This window comes from Notamacropus eugenii, chromosome 3 (genome assembly GCF_028372415.1).
Source record: "Notamacropus eugenii isolate mMacEug1 chromosome 3, mMacEug1.pri_v2, whole genome shotgun sequence".
Taxonomy (NCBI): Eukaryota; Metazoa; Chordata; class Mammalia; order Diprotodontia; family Macropodidae; genus Notamacropus; species Notamacropus eugenii.
In genome coordinates, this window is record NC_092874.1 from 212218614 (window position 1) to 212237725 (window position 19112).

Here is a 19112-nt window from a genome sequence, read left to right on the forward strand (position 1 = left end):
CAGTCACAAAATATAAAAAACTCTCCACATTGAAGGCAGAAGAAATGCATTTGTTTAGATACCAGAAGGCAAAATCCATCATAGCAACCAAGAAGTTAACAACTATGATCATAGCAGGGGGCAAAACCATTCCCCAACCTCCCCCCACCCTACTAGGACCTTCTCACAAGCAAGCAAACATTCAGGAGCCTGACCTTGCCACATCTGTCTGCCTGCATCCTCTCTCCTCCGGCCCCCACACTGAATCACTTCCTCCCAGTTCTGTTCCACCCGTCCTGTTCCACCTGTTCAGCAAGCTCCTCCCACCACATGTGACTTAGGTTTCCAGATGATTTGAGCAGATCATATGGGCCTATTAGTGAATGAGAAAGATCTTTTCATTTAAATTACTATTATAATGAAATAGAGATCTTACCTAGCCCAATCCTAGAAAACACCAGTGGGGGAAAAACCCATTGCCTTATCCTTATGGTTTCACTGAAGAATTCTATCAAACTTTTAAAGAATAGTCAGTAACCATACTAAACTAATGATTCTCAAAAATCGAGAAAGAGAGCATTCTCCAAACCCCTTTTGTGAGAAAAATATAGTCCTTAATGACTAAACCTGGGAAGGTGAAAGGAGAGAGAGACAGAGGCAGAGGGAGACAGAGACAGAGAGACAGAGAGAGTGAGAGAGAACTGTAGAACAATAGAATTAATGTCAATTTAAAATCTTTAAATAAAATCCTATCAAAAAGTCTATAGCAATTTATCCAAGAAACCATGGATTTGATTAATTTTGTTGTATGCTAAGGATGCAAGATTAATTCAAATTTAGTAAACCAATCAAGATAAGCACATTGAAATAAAAATACCCATAACCAAGTAATTATATCAATAGACACAGAAAAAGGTTTTTGAGTAATTATCATGTTAATTTTGACTTTAAGAAACCCCCAAAATGTATAAGCATAGAGGAAATTTTTTAAAAAATGTTATATAAAGCATCTACTTAAACCAAAGGCAAGTTTCATATATAATGATTATACACTAGTAACTTTACTGGTAAGTATAGGAGAAAAGTACGAAGTCCACTTATCCTAGTGTCATTTGATATAATTATAAAAATGTTACCAATGGCTCTAAGAGAAGGAAATTAAAAGTGTAAAGTGAAGATAAAGCTATCCCTATTTGTTGATTATAGTTGTTGACCTGAAAACTTGGTTAGAGAGAAAAGGCAACAGGCTAAATGCATACATTTTATGATTTAATTAATTAATCAATTCCCCATAAAGATAACAGTTGCATAGCACTATGGAGCCAGGATCAGAACTGGCTGGCTTAGTACAGAAATTGACTGTCTTAAGTACATTTTGCCATGAGAAAGGAATTCCCACATTGTAAACACATTGTAATTGGGTTTTGTGGTCCCAGGCTATGGTCATCTTCCTTCTGTAGCATGCCTTTGTGATTCAAGGTAAGGAAAAGTCCCATCACCCAGATTGCAGACATCCTGTCCTAAACAGGCCTTTGAAATTGTTTATTCACAACCCAAGGTGCAGGCATCCTCTAAACAAAGGAGACCATTAGGTCCAGACTCTTCTTAATTCAAACTTTGGCCCTTATTAAAGTCTAAAATTTATATTAAACATTATCATAGTTTACTTAGAAAACCCCAGGAAATAAGCAAAAATACTTAATAGCTTCAGCAACATTGCAGGCTATAAAAATTCCATCTAAAAATTTTAAAATATGTTTATAGGCTAAAATCCAATAGCAAGAAAATCTCTGTTAAAATAACTTAAAAAGAAATGAATGAAATATTTGGGGATCAATCTACCAAAACACACAAAATACTTGTACAGATTCAATTACAAAATCCTCTTTAAGGAATCAAAGAAATCGCAGGAGTAATAGTCAGTGCTTATGGCTGGACCATGACAATATAATTTTTTAAAGATAATAACAAAGGTAATTTACAGCTTTAATATTATACAAATCAAATTATCAAGGGGATGCTTCATAGAACTCTGTAAGATAATAGCAAAATTCATTTAGAAATATAAAAGATTTAGAATATCCAAGGAAATTATGAAAAAATGGGAACAAAGGGGGAATAGTGTTTCTAGATTTCAAATTTTATTATAAAAAGCAGTCATTTAAACTTTAAACATTAAATGCTTAAACTTAAACCACTTTTGTTTAAAAAAGTAGAGATAGATCAAAACCATGTGGCTTTGGTTTAAAAAAATAGAAAAGTAAAGGAGGAATCAGAAAAATAGAACTCAGTAGCACAGTGTATGATAAACCTTAGAATGTAAGTTGCTTAGGCAAAAACTCCTCATTTGATAAAAAAAAAAACTGCCAGGAAAATTGGACAGCAATCTGACAGAAGTTAAACTTAGATCAACACCTTATGCCACATACTATAATAAATTCAAATACATGATTTTAACAAACAGTGTCATGTCAGTTAAAAAAAATGGAAGGAAAGTAGTTAGTATACTATTGGCAGGTATGAGTAGATTTGCTCTTACCAAATAAGAGACAGAAACAATTAGAAAAGATAAAAGATAATTTTGATTACCTTAAAGTTAAAAGCATTTTCACAAACAAAAATGAGGCTTTTAGGATAGAAGGAAGCAGATGAAAGGGAAAAATTCCTTTGTATATGATTTCTTGATAAGGGCTTGGTATTCAACTTACATACATATATACATACATACATACATACATACACACATCCATTAAGACTTTTGGAAGACTGTATACATATTCACTTGTCATATACACAGACATGTATATGCATTGCAATATATGTGTGTGTATTTGTATGTATTACCAACTATAGACCCACATATATACATCATATTTGTATTTTGCACTTTATATATGTGTGTGTTCTTTTGTCTTCCTATTTCTCTGCCTCACTATGTGTGTATGACAGGAGTTCAAGCCTCTCCTTGATCACAATAGGGACAGAACACCTTTCTACTGGGACACAGACATCAGATCCAAGAGTTTTATTGTTAGCTCTGGTCAGTGGCTCATGGATCTAAGGAACACAACAGGAGGGGAATTCCCAGTCACTGAGGCATGGGGTTTAAATTCTTAACCCTTGCCCTCCTTGGTGAATGCAGGAAGTATTGCTCTCAAAGGTACAACTGCTGAGAGTCCTCATCCTAGCCTTGGTCAGTAACTCATAGACTTAAAGGGAAAGAGCTTCCTTGCTACTGAAACAGGAGGGTTAGTGACCTGGACCTTATTTTCTCTAGAGAATATAAAAGGGGGCAGTGGAACTGATTGTCTCACTCTGTTTGTGGAAATCCAGCTTCAAGGAAAGGTAGTTTTATCTTTCATGGTCAGTGGCTCATGAGATGAAAGGAGATATTGATGGCCCAGACTCAGCTTATTACCCATCCAGCTGGTTCAGTTAGATCCTGACAGAGAGAGATGATTGCAAGAGTCATTACAGAAGTCTTTGTTAGTGGCACATTAACATTTACCACTATCAGAGGGTGGTGTATATGTAAACAAGGTTCCGAAGCCACTAGCACAGGCACCAAAGGAACAGAAAAGAGGATAGGGTTGGGGCAGTTTCAGTTCAAAAAATTTGTTGTTGTTTGTCCTTCATTCTTAAAGAGGATCATGATACCAGGAAGGTGACTTCCAAGTGAACTGAATTTGAGGGAGGGCTGCACAAAGTCACCTGTAACAGTAAGCCCAACATACACAGGGGAGCCTGCTATCACAGGTTCTTAGATCTGCATTTATAAAAGTAAAGGCAATTTTTGAGGGGTCAACAATCACTTTAATCAAGCACATATATCATTCACTTAGTTCAGGGGAAAAAGTCAGCACCCTGAACTTCTGAGAAAATACAGAGAAATCTAAATCAACAGACAATGCTTCCAAACTGTCTGACGTACATCAATAATTGACTATAAATACATAGTTACCAGAGAGGGAAGCACCACTAGCATCTGGGTTTTCAAAGCCAGGGTGGAAGGAGCTCCTTAGCAGCTTCCCAAAATCTCATCTGGGCAAACGAACACTTCCAGTCAGTAAGCCCCAAAGTAAAACTGTGCTTCAGGGTCTTTATACACTTTTTAGAGCCAGAGGACATCACAACCCCTGAGAACTTGTGCCTCATTAACAAAAGGTGTGGACCTTCCTACAAATCTTCCCAGGACCATTAATGGGCGGGGAAGATCTTTCTATTAAGAAACAAAATTATATTAACAATGAGAAAAAATGCATTATCAATACATCACCAGTCTCACTTTATCCTCCAGAGCCATCTGGGTCCAGTGGTAAGATATAGATCAGGACAACTGGAGGTGGCCCTGGATGTGGACATTAGGTAATACAAATGGGAAGGAAGAGCTGATCCTCAGGCATCAGCTGAGGTAGGACACAACCATTGGCAATGATTTCTCTACTGACTAGGGATTAGAGTAGTGTTTTTATAGTATTCTTCAAGAATATTCTTTCAAGGTGGTGGGAGAGGAGACTTTCTTTAAGTGTAAGAATAGTAAAATACTGCTCACTATTCTGATCATAAGCATCTCAATGATGATGATTTTATGCCAAAAAACAGGGCAAAAGATGTCTCTTATCAGGATGCATACTCATGTAGGGCCAAGAAGTGTTTCTGGGTTGGGTGGGGGTGTTCAGCAAGCCAGCTGTAAGTTTCTTCATCGAATTAAAATTAAAATAGAAACCCAGTCACAAAATGGAGTCTAAGAAGCATCAAAGGAATCAGAGACACATAGCAATGCATATTTCTACTACAGTGGAAATGTGTATACACATATGTGTATGTGTTATAATGCATACATTTTCATACTTTTTGAATGTATTAATTGGTTTTGCTGATTTTTTTCCTCTAAAATATTGTTTGCAATATGAAATAACTCTCCAAAAGGGGAAAGGGAAGACAAATAGGAGAAATTTTGATCCTGTAAAAGGCCAAAGATATCAATAAAATTTTATTTTAAAAAATAAAGTCCTTAATAACATAGCCTATTCCTATCTTTCTCACATATTATCTGTACCTCTCCCACAATATAACAAATATAATTAATACACTCTGTAATTCAGCTATACTACCTTACTTACTGTTTCTCATACAGAATACTCTATTCCCCCTCTCTGTGCTTTTGTACTTGCATTCCCCTCTACCTAGTTTTTTATTCTGATCTCTAGCTCCTAGCTTTCTTTGCCTCCTTCAAAACTCAGCCCATATACCATTTTCTGCAAGAAGACTTTCCTGTCTTCCCTATACTTCCCCATTTGTCCCTAGGTCCTTCCTTCTGAACTTTAACTTCTATTTTCATAAAGTTTATCTTCTCTTATATGTATGTAGTTTATTGCATACTGCCTTGAGCATTAGAATATGAGCTGCTTTAATGAAAGAATAACACTTTTGCATTTCTTTGTATTCTAAGTGCTTAGCACAATGCCTACTACATAGTAAGCACTTGATACAAGTTATATATTAATGAATAAATAAGTTATACAGAATATTTTACAGTCTGTATTTGTAGTATAAGGACTTCTTGTCTCTTAGTCCAAGAAATATAAATGGAAAGTAAAGTGGTACAGTTGAAAAAGTATTGCATGTGGAATCCGAAGACTTGCATTCAAATTTTGGCTTTACTACCTATATGACATTGGGTAAGTCACGTAGAAGCATATTATTTCTATATTTAAGATATTTCTTTAAGAAAAGGAAAATGATAAATTTTGGAGATATGGGAAAATTGGAACATTAATACATTGTTGGTTTCGTTGTGAACTGATCCAATTATTCTGGAGAGCAATTGAAACTATACCCAAAGGGCAACCAATCTGTGTACACACTTTGATCCAACAATGCCACTACTAGTTCTGTATCCCAAAGAGATCATAAAAAATGGAAAAGCACCCACATGTACAAAAATATTTATAGCAGCTATTTTTGTGCTGACAAAGAATTGGAAAATGAATCAATTAGAAATTAGAATCAATTAGAAAATGCCTGAACAAGTTTTGGTGTATGAATGTAATGAAATGCTATTGTGCTATAAGAAAAGATGAGCAGACAGATTTCAGAAAAAAAACTGGAAAGATTTCCTTGAACTGATACTGAGTGAAGTGAGCAGAACCAGGAGAACATTGTACACGGAAACAGCAACGTTGTGTGATGATCAGCTATGATAGACTCAACTCTTCTCAGCAATACATAATCTAAGACAATTCCAAAAAGCTTGTGGTGGAATATGCTATTCACATCCAGAGAAAGAACTGAATGAGGATTGAAGCATACTATTTTCACATTTTTATTTCTCATGATTTTTCCCTTTTTTTCTGATTCTTCTTTCACAACATAACTAATGTGGAAATATGTTTAAGATGATAGTACATGTATAAACATGTCAAATTGCTTGCCATTTTGGGGAAGGAGGGAAGAAGAAAAATATGGAACTAAAAACTGTATAACAGTGAATGTTGAAAACTATCTTCACATGTAATTGGAAAAAAATAAAATACTACTAACTGGGAAAAAATCTCTCTTTATCTGATCATACTCTTTTTTCTTCCAATCTCTATACATCACTATTCCTAAATCTGTTCTTTATCTCCATTATCTCAGATATTCAAAACATTCTTCAATCCTTCCAATACACATTATCACTCCAGGCCATTACCCTTCTTTGGTTACTCTCTCCCTTCTTTGGTTACTCTCTCCCTTCTTCCTAGTCTTGACTCCTTGGTTAATCACTTCACCTTTCTACTATCTTCAGCTCTTCAATCTTCTCTTCCATTTTCTCCAGCCCTGTATTACTCCTTCCCTCCCATCTGCTTCCTTCACTCCTGCTCAAATATTGCTAAATGGAAATGAAAGAAATCACAAAACCTTGTGACTACACCACAGATTGGTGCTAGTTAATCTCATCTGTAGAAAGCCATTCCTAGAATTTGATGTTGAATATTTTGTCATTTACATTGTTTTAATTCCTGTCTGTTGCTATTAATTGTTTCTTAAAGGAATCTAGAATTTTTAGTATGCTTTTGGTTTTTTTATTCCTTTTTGCACATTTCTTCTTTGTTTTAATTGAGCAACATTTCTTTCAGTTGACATTGGTGAAATAGTCTGATACCTTTCTTCAGACCTTCAGTATTCTTCTCAAGTCATTTTGCCCATGGTGGGGTTTTTTTTACGTCTTTCCTTAGAGTCTACCTTTCTTCCTATGGTTCTAACCATGGCAGCTACTGTCTGTTATACATTTTTGTACAGGTCCTGAAATGTTTTCACACTTTTTATCAAATGCCATGAGAGATTGGATTTATTCATAATAGTCTTAATAAGGACTAGTTTTTATTTTATTACTTTGTTTTAGTATAATTGATCTGTTAGTTAAAATCATACCATCAAACTGAAAAAGGGCTTTTAATTTAATTATGCATATGTCATTTTAAAATCATTTGAAATACTAAGTCTGTTTTTGCTTCAGTTTAGTTATTAGATACAATTTCTAGAATTTATATGAAACAAAGATTTTCAGTGCCTTCAGGCTCTTTAATTTTTTTCCTTTGGGGCTTTTAGTAACTTTAATATTTTTCATCTAAGCTAGGCTTAGTAATGAAGTTTGTTGAATACTAGTTAAAACTATGTTGTTATGTGTAACATGCCTAATGTGAAAACATGTTTAATATGAATGTGTGTGCAGAACCATCTCGGGTTGGGAGAGGGGAGAAATGGGGAGAAAATTTGGAGCTCAAAATCTTATGGAAGCAAATGGTGAAAACTAAAAATTAAATTTTTTAAAAAAGAAATAATGTTGTTTTGTGACTTGGAGTTGAAGATACTGTTAAATCTTTGGCTGTAACTGGTGCCATCTATTACTGATTGTGGCATGACATAATACTGGTGCATCATAAAGGAAAACATTTCTATTATCAGTTCATTACATCTACATTCATGCACCTGTTTTAGTAGTCAATGTGAATTGCACTGATATATTTCTACAATGTGAACTATTGGTATTCATGACTTATTCTAGGATATCTTTGGGGCACATAGGTGGTACAGTGGATAGGATACTGGGACTAGAGTCAGGAAGACTCTAGTGAGTTCAAATCTGACTTCAAATAGTTATCAGTTGTGTGACCTTGGGCAAATCACTTAACACTATTTGCCTCAATTCCTTATCTGCAAAATGAGCTAGAGCAGGAAATGACTAACCAGTTCAGTATCTTTACCAAGAAAACCCCAAATGGGGTCACAAAGAGTCAGACACAATTGAAAGAACTAAACAACAATTGGAACTGTGCCTAAAATTTATAAAACTGTGAATAACTGTGAAAAACTTTCACCTAGCATACCAAATACTGGAAACCAGAAGTGCCTAAAGTGACTGAGGAGCCCACATTCAAAGCTTCAAGAGAACTTGATTAAGACTGAAGAGATTCAGCAACTGGAAGAGATATTGAAGCAATTTAATTAGAACTGATGAGCTCTACTCTTCCCCCTACTCTCTCCAACTCCTCCCTGCTCCTGACACCAAGGTGGAACATTGATCTCCACCAATAAGGAGAGTAGGCTAACACTGATATTGGTTCCTTTCTGTCTATTGTCTTCTGTCCATTTATTCAGGGGTATCTATGGTTCCTTACATCATAATGTTGTTTCCTTTTTTATCCCTTTTTATCTTACTTTGTTAGCATGGTTGCAGTTCCTTCTTTTTCCATGCATGCCTTCAGTTTTATGTTATGTATGTCTTTGTTTTATTAAAATATGTTTCATGTAAGCAAACATATTGTAGATTTTGTTTTTTTCTTATTCAAGCTGTCACTTTTTATATTTTATTTTTTGTACTATTTGATCCACTCATTTAAAATTATGAGTTAGATTTACAGTTTTCTCCATCTGTCTCTAATTTTTTTCAAGTTATGAATTCTTTCCCCTTGACTGTAGACTTTACAATATTTTTAAAATTTTATTTATTTTTAGTTTACACCATTCATTTCCACAAGATTTTGAGTTCCAAATTTTCTCCCCATAGCTCCTCTCCCCCCACCCCAAAACACCATGCATTCTGATCACTCTCTCCAGCCCAATCACTCCTCTGAGACTGCTGTAATCATAGAGGGAGATGGGGATATTGAGACATAGCAGAATTTCAAGGGAAAGTCCATCTACAGCCCTTACTACTCTGGCTGGGTGCCTGATTGCATTTACAACCTTACGCTAGAAACATACAGACATAAGCAGAACAGAGGACAATACAGAGCCTCTCTTTTTAAGAAATAAACTAATATTTTATTAGACCTGTCAAAATTCAACTATTCATATCAATTTACTCTGACTGACTCCAAGCCAATTTCAAAAGGATCCTTCCCAGAATCTAATTTCTCCCCCCTCCTCTCTGCTATCTTTTGGAAGTAAATGGGCAAAGGAATATAGTCAGTATTCCTTCAACCAGGCTTCAGAGGGAATACTCAGAGGATAATTCGTTCCCGTCCTGGTACCATTATCTTAAGAGGGCACACTTCCCATCTTAGGACTTATGCTCCAAGGTCCATGAAGGACTGGTTGTACCTAAGACCCCAAGACAGATAAAACAGTACTTAGCCACTGATATATTCCTGCTTTTGCTCAGGTTTCTGACTTACACTGCAGCTTACACTGCAGCTTCCAACTGTTCAATCTGTTGTTTTAACTGCATTCCTGGGTTCATAGTGATTCCTAACAAGTCCCAAAGAAGTTGGCAGTTAGAAGAGGGGAAACTTGCCTGGGGGTGTTTGAGCCATTGCAAAGGAATGGGCATGCTCCCATCCCCCACAAGCAAGAAAGCTTCCTTTCTGATGCTTAAGATCCTGGACAAGCCCCCAATAATTATGAGAAATGAGCCCATCTAACAAGCCCCCAACTGTGAGAAACATGCTCACCTTAAACAAGGAGTAATACATGTTGTGAAATCAGGACAGCTTTTATTAATGTTTACATCCATTCCCCCTGAACAAATGGGTATCCTCCCCAGTAAGGTTATAAGAAGACGACCACATGTTCAGAAAAATGGAAGCTTTTATACTGTTTCCTGAATTTTGAACCTCCTGCCCCCACTGTCCATTGTCATATGACTTCATCTTCTCCTCTCTTGATAGGCTTTCTCTCAAATATCTCATTGAGCCTGTGCACCACATTCTGACCTTTAACCTGACCATGCTAGGTCATGACCCTGATTAACCTGTGGAAACATAATGCCTTCCTTGTTTCCCACACTCCCAAAGTAGGACAAGTGGTCCTTTCAACAGCCAAATTCCCCAAACCACACCCAGCCCAGGATCCTCACCTCCCATCATAAAACATTTGTTTTTACTCATAGGAGAGGACCTTCATTAGTGCAACCCTGTCTCACTACCAAAGCAAAGTGTCCTTCCTTTCCCTTTTTTCTGTCTTTGCCCCCTCCTCCTCACCCACTCCCCTGCAGACTTTCCTCATTGTGAGATCTTGGGGGTTACCTTTCCCTCATTGTTATCCCTCAAGTTGACCCATGCATAGTACACTCTCCCCTCTACCCCCCTACTCCCTTTTATGCATCCTCACATTTTGTAATGAAGTCCCATAAAAATTGGTTAAACCTGTAAGCAGGGTATTTCCAGGTTCTGTCCATTATACTCCCAACTCTCCTCCTCACTGTTGCCTTCACCTAACTTACGCCTTCCCCTTTATTTCTTTGTGTAAGAAAGAAGTTCCTTACTGTTCTCTGCTATCACTCTATTGCTGTCCTTAGCATCTTGAAAAGGGAAAAAAGTAAAGCTAATCCCACTTCAGATTGCCGAAGAAAAAACTCTGACATGAAAGGGAAGACATGAAAAGAGCTGGTAGTACCCATCATGTCACTGTCCCCAGCTTGTTACATTAGAGGCTTTGGGGAACTTCTGGTTGAATGAAATTTGTGACTCTCTTAATAGCTCTTTGACTCTGTATTGTCTGCTACATATTTGCATATTTCTTTGATTTCTGTTTTGCTCCAATTTGAGTGAATGGGTTTCTTTACTATTCATTATGTAGGTTCATTGTGGAATTAATGTTTGGTGGGAGGGGGATCAAGTCTTTGATATAAAGTTTGGAGTCTTCCTTCCTCCCAATGAATGAGCAATTAGAAGTTAGGTTGAACCTGAAAACCTCATTCCCTGAATTAACAATATTTAAAGAAGCAGATAGATATAATTCTAGCACCCTGAGGAGAACAAAGTGGCTTCTAGACCCAAACTCCTGCTTCTTCTCCTGAAAGGGAGGATCTTATAATTCTCATAGTTATGGAATAGGAGATGTGCTTTTAACCAAACCAGAGAAAGAAGCAATTATAGAAGACAAAATAGATAACTTTGATTACTTGAATCTGAAAACTTTTGTCCAAACAACATTAATAGGATAAGAGGGAAAGTGATGGAATAGCATAAAACAAAAACCCAAAAAAACCTCTAAAGATTTGGTATTCAAGATGTTTAAATTATTTTATTTTATTAGTGGTTTTTTGTTGCATTTTATATTTTGCATTATTTTTCTCCCTCCCCAACCCACACTAGAGAATGCAACCATTTGACACAAATATATAAACATATGTAAAACCATACTATTTATACTTTTATTTTTCAGTTCTTTCTCTGGGGCAGATAGCATCTTTCTTCATATAGGTCCTTTCTAGTTGGTTTGAATATGTATAATTCTGAGGATAACTTAGTCATTCACAGGTTTTGTTCAAACAGTATTGCTGTTACTGTTTGCAACATTATCTTGGTTCTGCTCATTTCACTCTTCATAAATCCCACAGTTTTCTAAAATCAACCAGCTCATCATTTCTTATAGCACAGTAGTATTCCATCACAATCATATAACACAACTTGTTTAGCCATTATCCTATTAATGGACATCCCCCTCAGTTTTCACTTCTTTGCTACCACAAAGAGAGCTACTATAACTATTTTAGAAATCACCTTGGGAAATAGACCTAATGCTGGTCAAAAGGCAAACACAGTTTTATAACTTTTGGGGTATAAATTCCAAATTGCTCTCCAGTATGGTTGGATCAGTTGACAGGTCTACAAACAATATATTAGTTTCCCACTTTTTCTACATCCTCTCCAATATTTGTCATTTTTCCCTTCTATCATTTGAGCCAATCCAAAAGATGTCAAATGATACCTCAGTTTTTAAATTTGCATTTCTCTAATCAATAGTAATTTAGAACATTTTTATATGACTACATGTAGCCATATAAATATGTACTCTTCATTTTTTAAAAAGCCTATTCATATCCTTTGACCATTTATCAGTTAGGGAAGGGCTATTATAAATTTGACAAAGTTCTCTATATATTTGAGATTTGAAATCTTTATCCAAGAAACTGTTTATAAAATTTTTTCCCAATTCTCTCCTTTCCTTCTAATCATGGCTACAATAGTTTTATTTGTACAAAACTTTAACATAATCAAAATTATCCATTTTATATCTCACAATGCTTTCTTTCTTCCTTTCTTGTTTACTCATAAATTCTTTTCCTATACATTAGTCTGATAGTTAATACATTCCAAATTCTTCTACTTTTCTTATATCTGTTGTTATATCTAAGTCATGTATCCATTTTGACCTTATCTTAGTAAATGGTGTAAGATATTGATCTATTCTCAATTTCTGTAAGACTGCTTTCCAGTTTTCCCAACAAATTTAAATGTTCTTATGTTACAAATTTAAATCTTTATATTTATCAAGCATGAGCTTACTATGATCATTTGTGTGTCTATTCTGTTCTCAAGATTCAAAAATAATTAATAAAATATATATTAGACTAATAATTATTTCTCAACAGGTCAAAGGATATGAACAAAAGTTTTCAAAAGAATTGTGAAATATTCACAACCACATGAAAGAATGCTCCAAATCCCTAATAATAAAAGAAATGCACATCAAAACAACCCTGAAGTTTCACCTCACTCCCCTGTAAATTTCCAAAGATGATAACAGATTTCAATCATCAATACTAGATGGATGGTAGAAAGACAGACACAGTATGTCAATGCAGATAGTCAGGTTTACTGTGTCTTATGTTTTAGAGGGTTTGATTGGATATTGAAAGGTTTTATTGCCTGGGATCTTATAGTCAGTATATGTCAGAAGCAGAAATTGAACTCTACATGATTTTCTGACTTACTCTTGTACAGTTTAACAACAACTCTTGAGGACAAAACCGATGATAGAGGTAATTAAAGGTTGAGGTTGGAAGGGAAGAGATTAACAATTAAAAGACAAAATTAAAATCCTCTAGTTTGGTCAAGATTGGTCAAGGAATAAATAATCTTAAAATACTATATACATGCTAAGTATTATGTGGAATGAAGGGACTGCAGATAGTGGAAATGATGAAGAATATGTTGAAGAGAAGTTAAAGGGAGAGATGAAATGATAGAAGATTATAGTTGGATAGTTCGTGATCATGGAAGAGAACCCCCTTTTATGATGGTGAGATGAAGTATATAATTCTTATAAATGAAGGTATAGGTAATTGAAAAGGTGATGAATTGGGAATGTGTGTGTGTGTATATATATATATATGTATATATATATATATATATATACAATCCATATATATATATATATATGGATTTATTGAAGTGCTGAACACTTTTAGAAAGCATGGAGAATGAAATAGGGGCTAGTCAATAACAACCAATAGATTCTGGAAAGGATGATAAATATAGGTAGAATGAACTTCACAGAAGGAAAGATTATTGAGTGATAGGTCAGTGAAATGAGAAGTATGCCTACTCTTCTTCCTAGTTCAGAGCTTCACAAAATATGAGGGAATGTGCATTTAATCCTAGAAGGTATGATAAAGTGTTATGGTAAAGTGTTTTCATGGGAGCCAGGTCCCCATGGTTACCACAAGATTAAAGGAACATGAGAAGGAAAGGTCTACTAAGACAAGGGTAAGTTGTTTTAACAATAAAAGGAAGGTTCCAGAGAGCACAAGTGAAGAAGGGCTGAGAAGGGATGGATTGGGGAATAGGAAGGGAATGCATGAGGTCAATGAATGTGAGAAAAGTTTGCCCAATTTCAATATGTCACACAGTTAGTATTCAAACCCTTGTCCTCTGACTCCAAATCCAAAACTCTTTTCACTGCACCACATTCTTTCTCTAGAAGCTTCAGGTGCTACTTGCTCATTTTGCTTCCTAAAGCACAACTACAATTTGATTTGTTTTAATAAGCACCATGGTAGCAAAACTTCAGAAAATAAAATAAAGGTAAGGGCCTAGATTTCCTCCTTATTTTTGCTATAGCCTATGGTTTTGTTTTTGTTTTTCTCTTTGAAAATTTATCTCTAAAAAAATCCTACTTCTTTATTCTAATCTTCCCATTCTGGAGAATTTTGAGATATGTTTTTTAGTAGGTCTTGTTAATTGATATATAAAGCAAAAGAGCATAGAACTGAACAAAATTCAAAGCTAGTTCCTTGAAAAGACCAGCAAGGGGTGGAGCCAACATGGTGGAGTAGAAAGATACACATATGCAGGCTCTCCCCACACAGCCCATACACATTTACCTGTAGAGAGGGACTCTCAACAAATTTTGGAGCAGCAGAAGTGGAGAACAACAGAGTGGGGGAGATTTCCAGTTCAGGGTGACCTGAAAGGCCCATGGGAAATGTCTGTTGCACCAGACACAGAGCAGAGCCCAGCCCAGCCTTGGTCACATGGTGTGACTCTGGGAGGAGGACACCTCAGGGGCAGAATATCCAGTCACAGGAGCAGCAGTTTGTAGATCCCTAAACCCACAGATGCAAAAGGTCAGTGACAGGGTTTTTTCAGCTGGCCTGGAAGGGAGAAGGGCCTGCCCATAGCTCCAGCCTCAGGCAGCGGCCCACAGAGGTCACATGGATCAGGCAGCAGCAGTTCCCACAGCAGCCCCTACAGCAGCCCGCATCCATTGTTGGATCGTAAAAACCCTGGGGGCACTGAGGAGTTGAATATTTCCTCAGCCCTGTGTAGAGGCCCTGAGAAAGCTGATCTTTATCTCACACTGAATGGCCTTCCTGACCATGCAGCTTATCTGAAAATCAGCCCCCAGTGCTGGTTTGTTAGAACTGGAGGCCAGGTGGTTGTGGAGAGGAAACTGCTAAGATTCTGGGCACAAAAATCTCTTTCTGCTCCCAGACCAGTATACACACTTGATTATGCCACCTTGGAAGAACAGAGATTTTATAGGTCCCTAGAGTATACCCTACTCTTGACAAAGGACCTAAAAGTCAAGTAACTGGTTGGAAAAATGCCCCAAAAAGGGGAAAAAATAAGACTATAGTAGGTTACTTTCTTGATGAATGAAAATTTGACTTGGATGAGGAAGAACAATGCTTACCATCAGGGAAACACATAAAAGTCAAGGCTTCTGTATCCCAAACATCCAAAATAAATATTCAGTGGTCTCAGGCCATGGAAGAGCTCAAAAAGGATTTTGAAAATCAAGGGAGCCAAGATGGCGAAGTAGAAAGACGCACATACACATAGCTCTGAACACACAAACCACAGAACGGCTAGAGGGGACCAACCCAGGGCGAATTCTGCACCCAGAGACCACGGAATATTGGAGCAAGGGAGATTTCTGTTCTGGAGAGACCTGCAAACCTCTCGCGGGGGGTCCTTCGCGCCATGGACTGGGCGCCGGGACGGGGAGCAGAGGGCAGCCCTGCCGCAGCCACAACACTGTGAGGAAAAGATCCAAGAGGGCTACGGGGACAGGATCTCCAGCGGCCACGCGGGACCCCCACCCACAGAGGGACCTGCAAACCTCTCGCAAAAGGTCCATCACGCTGCAGACACGGAGACCAGCCCAGACCTGCGGCGGCCGCGGCTCTGAGAGGCACAGATCTGAGAAAGCTCCAGAGACGGGATCTCCAGCAGCGGCACAAGCCCCCCCACCAACAGGTGACTGACGGGGGTAGGTGAGAGAGTCTCTTTGGCGGGTTGAGAGAGGAGTGGGGTGCCCCCATGGCTCGAGCCCCCCGAGGAGATAGAAGCTGAGAGGCGGCTACAGACAGGGGCTCCCCAAACAGGCGGGAGCCTGGATCCATTGTGGAAGGTCTATGCATAAACCCCCGGAGGGAACTGAGCCAGAGAGGCGGCCCTACCCCTGACCATCTGAACTTAATTCTCACACTGAATAGCAGCCCTGCCCCTGCCAAAAACCCTAAGGCTGGAAGCAGCATTTGAATCTCAGTCCCCAAACGCTGGCTGGGAGGACCAGGAGGCGAGGTGGGTGTGAGGAGAACATTCAGAGGTCAGGTCACTGGTTGGGAAGAATGCCAAGAAAAGGGAAAAGAAATAAAACTATTGAAGGGTACTTTATCGAAGAAAAGACACCTCCTCCCTTCCTTTCTGATGGGGAGGAACAATGCTTGCCATCAGGCAAAGACACAGAAATCGAGGATTCTGTGTCCCAGCCCACCCAATGGGCTCGGGCCATGGAAGAGCTCAAGAGGAATTTTGAAAATCAAGTTAGAGAGGTGGAGGAAAGACTGGGAAGGGAAATGAGAGGGATGAGGGAGAAGCATGAAAAGCAGATCAGCTCCCTGCTAAAGGAGAACCAAAAAAATCTTGAAGAAATTGGCACCTTGAGAACTAGCCTAACTCAGTTGGCAAGGGAGGTGCAAGGGGCCAATGAGGAGAAGAATGCTTTCAAAAGCAGAATTAACCAAATGGAAAAGGAGATTCAAAAGCTCACTGAAGAAAATAGATCTTTCAAAACTGGAATGGTACAGATGGATGCTAAGGACTTTATGAGAAAGACAGATATCTCAGAACATACCGCGCAGATTCGAAAAATGGAAGATAATGTGAAATATCTTATTGGAAAAACAACTGACCTGGAAAATAGAATCAGGAGAGACAATGTAAAAATTCTGGGACTACCTGAAAACCATGATCAAAAGAAGAGCCTAGACATCATCTTCCATGAAATTATCAAGGAAAACTGCCCTGAAATTCTAGAACCAGAAGGCAAAATAAATATTCAAGGAATCCGCAGAACACCGCATTAAAGAGATCCAAAAAGAGAAACTCCTAGGAACATTGTGGCCAAACTCCAGAATTCCCAGGTGAAAGAGAAAATATTGCAAGCAGCTAGAAAGAAACAATTCAAGTATTGTGGAAATACAATCAGGATAGCACAAGATCTGGCACCCTCTACATTGAGGGATAGAAGGGAATGGAATAGGATATTCCAGAAGTCAAAGGAACTAGGACTGAAGCCAAGAATCACCTACCCAGCAAAACTGAGTATAATACTTCAGGAGAAAAAATGGTCTTTCAATGAAATAGAGGACTTTCAAATTTTCCTGATGAAAAGACCAGAGCTGGAAAGAAAATTTGACTTTCTAACACAAGAATGAAGAGAACCATGAAAAGGTGAACAGCAAAGAGAAGTCATAAGGGACTTACTAAAGTTGAACTGTTTACATTCCTACATGGAAAGACAATATTTGTAACTCTTGAAACATTTCAGTATCTGGGTACTGGGTGGGAGTACACACACACACATGCACACACGCACACATACATAGAGACAGAGTGCACAGAGTGAATTGAAGAGGATGGGATCATATCTTAAAAAAAAAAAATGAAATCAAGCAGTGAGAGAGAAATATTGGGAGGAGAAAGGGAGAAGTTATATGGGGCAAATTATCTCTCATAAAAGAGGCAAGCAAAAGACTTATTAGTGGTGGGATAAAGAGGGGAGGCAAGAGAAAAACATGAGGTCTACTCTCATCACATTCCACTAAAGGAAAGAGTATAATGCACACTCATTTCGATAGGAAAACCTATTTCATAGTAGAGGAGAGTGGGGGACAGGGGCACAAGCAGGGTGGGGGAGAGGATGGAGGGGAGGGCATGGGGAGGAGAATGCAATACGAGGTCGACACTCATGCGGAGGGAAAGGACCATAAGAAAATAGAAGTAATGGGGGACAGGATAGGGTGGAGGGAAATATAGTCCGTCCTATACAACACAACTAGTATGGAAATCATTTGCAAAACTAAACAGATATGGCCTATATTGAATTGCCTGTCTTCCAAGGGGAAGGGGTGGAGAGGGAGGGAGCTAAAGAAGTTGGAACTCAAAGTGTTAGGACCAAATGTAATGCTCTTACCACTGGGTAACAAGAAATACAGGTTAAGGGGTCAAGAAAGCTATCTGGCCCTACAGGACAAAACAGAAGATGGAGACAAGGGCAGGGAGGGAGGATAGAGGAGAGAGCAGATAGGTCACAGGGGCAATTAGAAAGCTTGGGTTTGGGGGGGGGAGGGGATAAAAGGGGAGAAAATTTGTAACCCAAAATTGTGTGAAAATAAATGTTAAAAGTTAAATAAAAAAATAAAAAATAAATTAAAAAAAAAGAAAATCAAGTAAGAGAGGTGGAGGAAAAACTGGGAAGAGAAATGAGAGAGATGAAAGAAAAGCATGAAAAGCAGGTCAACACCTTGCTAAAGGAGACCCAAAAAAGTGCTGAAGAAAATAACACCTTTAAAATAAGCTAACTCAATTGGCAAAAATTGCCAATAAGGAGAAGAATACTTTAAAAATCAGAATTAGCCAAATGGAAAAGGAGATTCAAAAGCTCACTGAAGAATACAGTTCTTTAAAAATTAGAATGGAACAGATGGAGGCTAATGACTTATGAGAAACTGAGAAATCACAAAACAAAACCAAAAGAATGAAAAAGTGGAAGATGTGAAATATCTCATTGGAAAAACAACTATCCTGGAAAATAGATCCAGGAGAGACAATTTAAAAATTATGGGACTATCTGAAAGCCATGATCAAAAAAAGAGCTTCGACATCATCTTTAATGAAATTATCAAGGAAAACTGCCCAGATATTCTAGAACCAGGGGGCAAAATAAATATTGAAAGAATCCACTGATCACCTCCTGAAAGAGATCCAAAGAGAAACTCCTAGAAACATTGTGGCCAAATTCCAGAGTTCCCAGGTCAAGGAGAAAATAGCAGCTACAAAGAAACAAGTCAAGTATTGTGGAAATACAATCAGTATAACACAAGATCTAACAACTTCTACATTAGCAGATTG

The 19112-nt window shown here is 37.7% G+C and overlaps 1 protein-coding gene across 4 annotated transcripts in view; it reads left to right on the forward strand.

Annotated features, from left to right (window-relative positions):
* The window catches only part of ABCD2 (ATP binding cassette subfamily D member 2), a 211689-nt gene that overhangs the window by 184564 nt on the left and 8013 nt on the right, over window positions 1-19112 (forward strand). Inside the window, exon 9 of one of the 4 annotated variants that reach the window (XM_072654293.1) lies at window positions 8347-8778. The exons of the other annotated variants lie outside the window; for them this stretch is intronic. Within the exon in view, the coding sequence (XP_072510394.1) occupies window positions 8347-8383 (37 nt within the window). The 3' untranslated portion in view covers window positions 8384-8778. Of the gene's footprint in view, window positions 1-8346; window positions 8779-19112 lie in introns of those variants that run through there. 4 annotated transcript variants of the gene reach the window in all.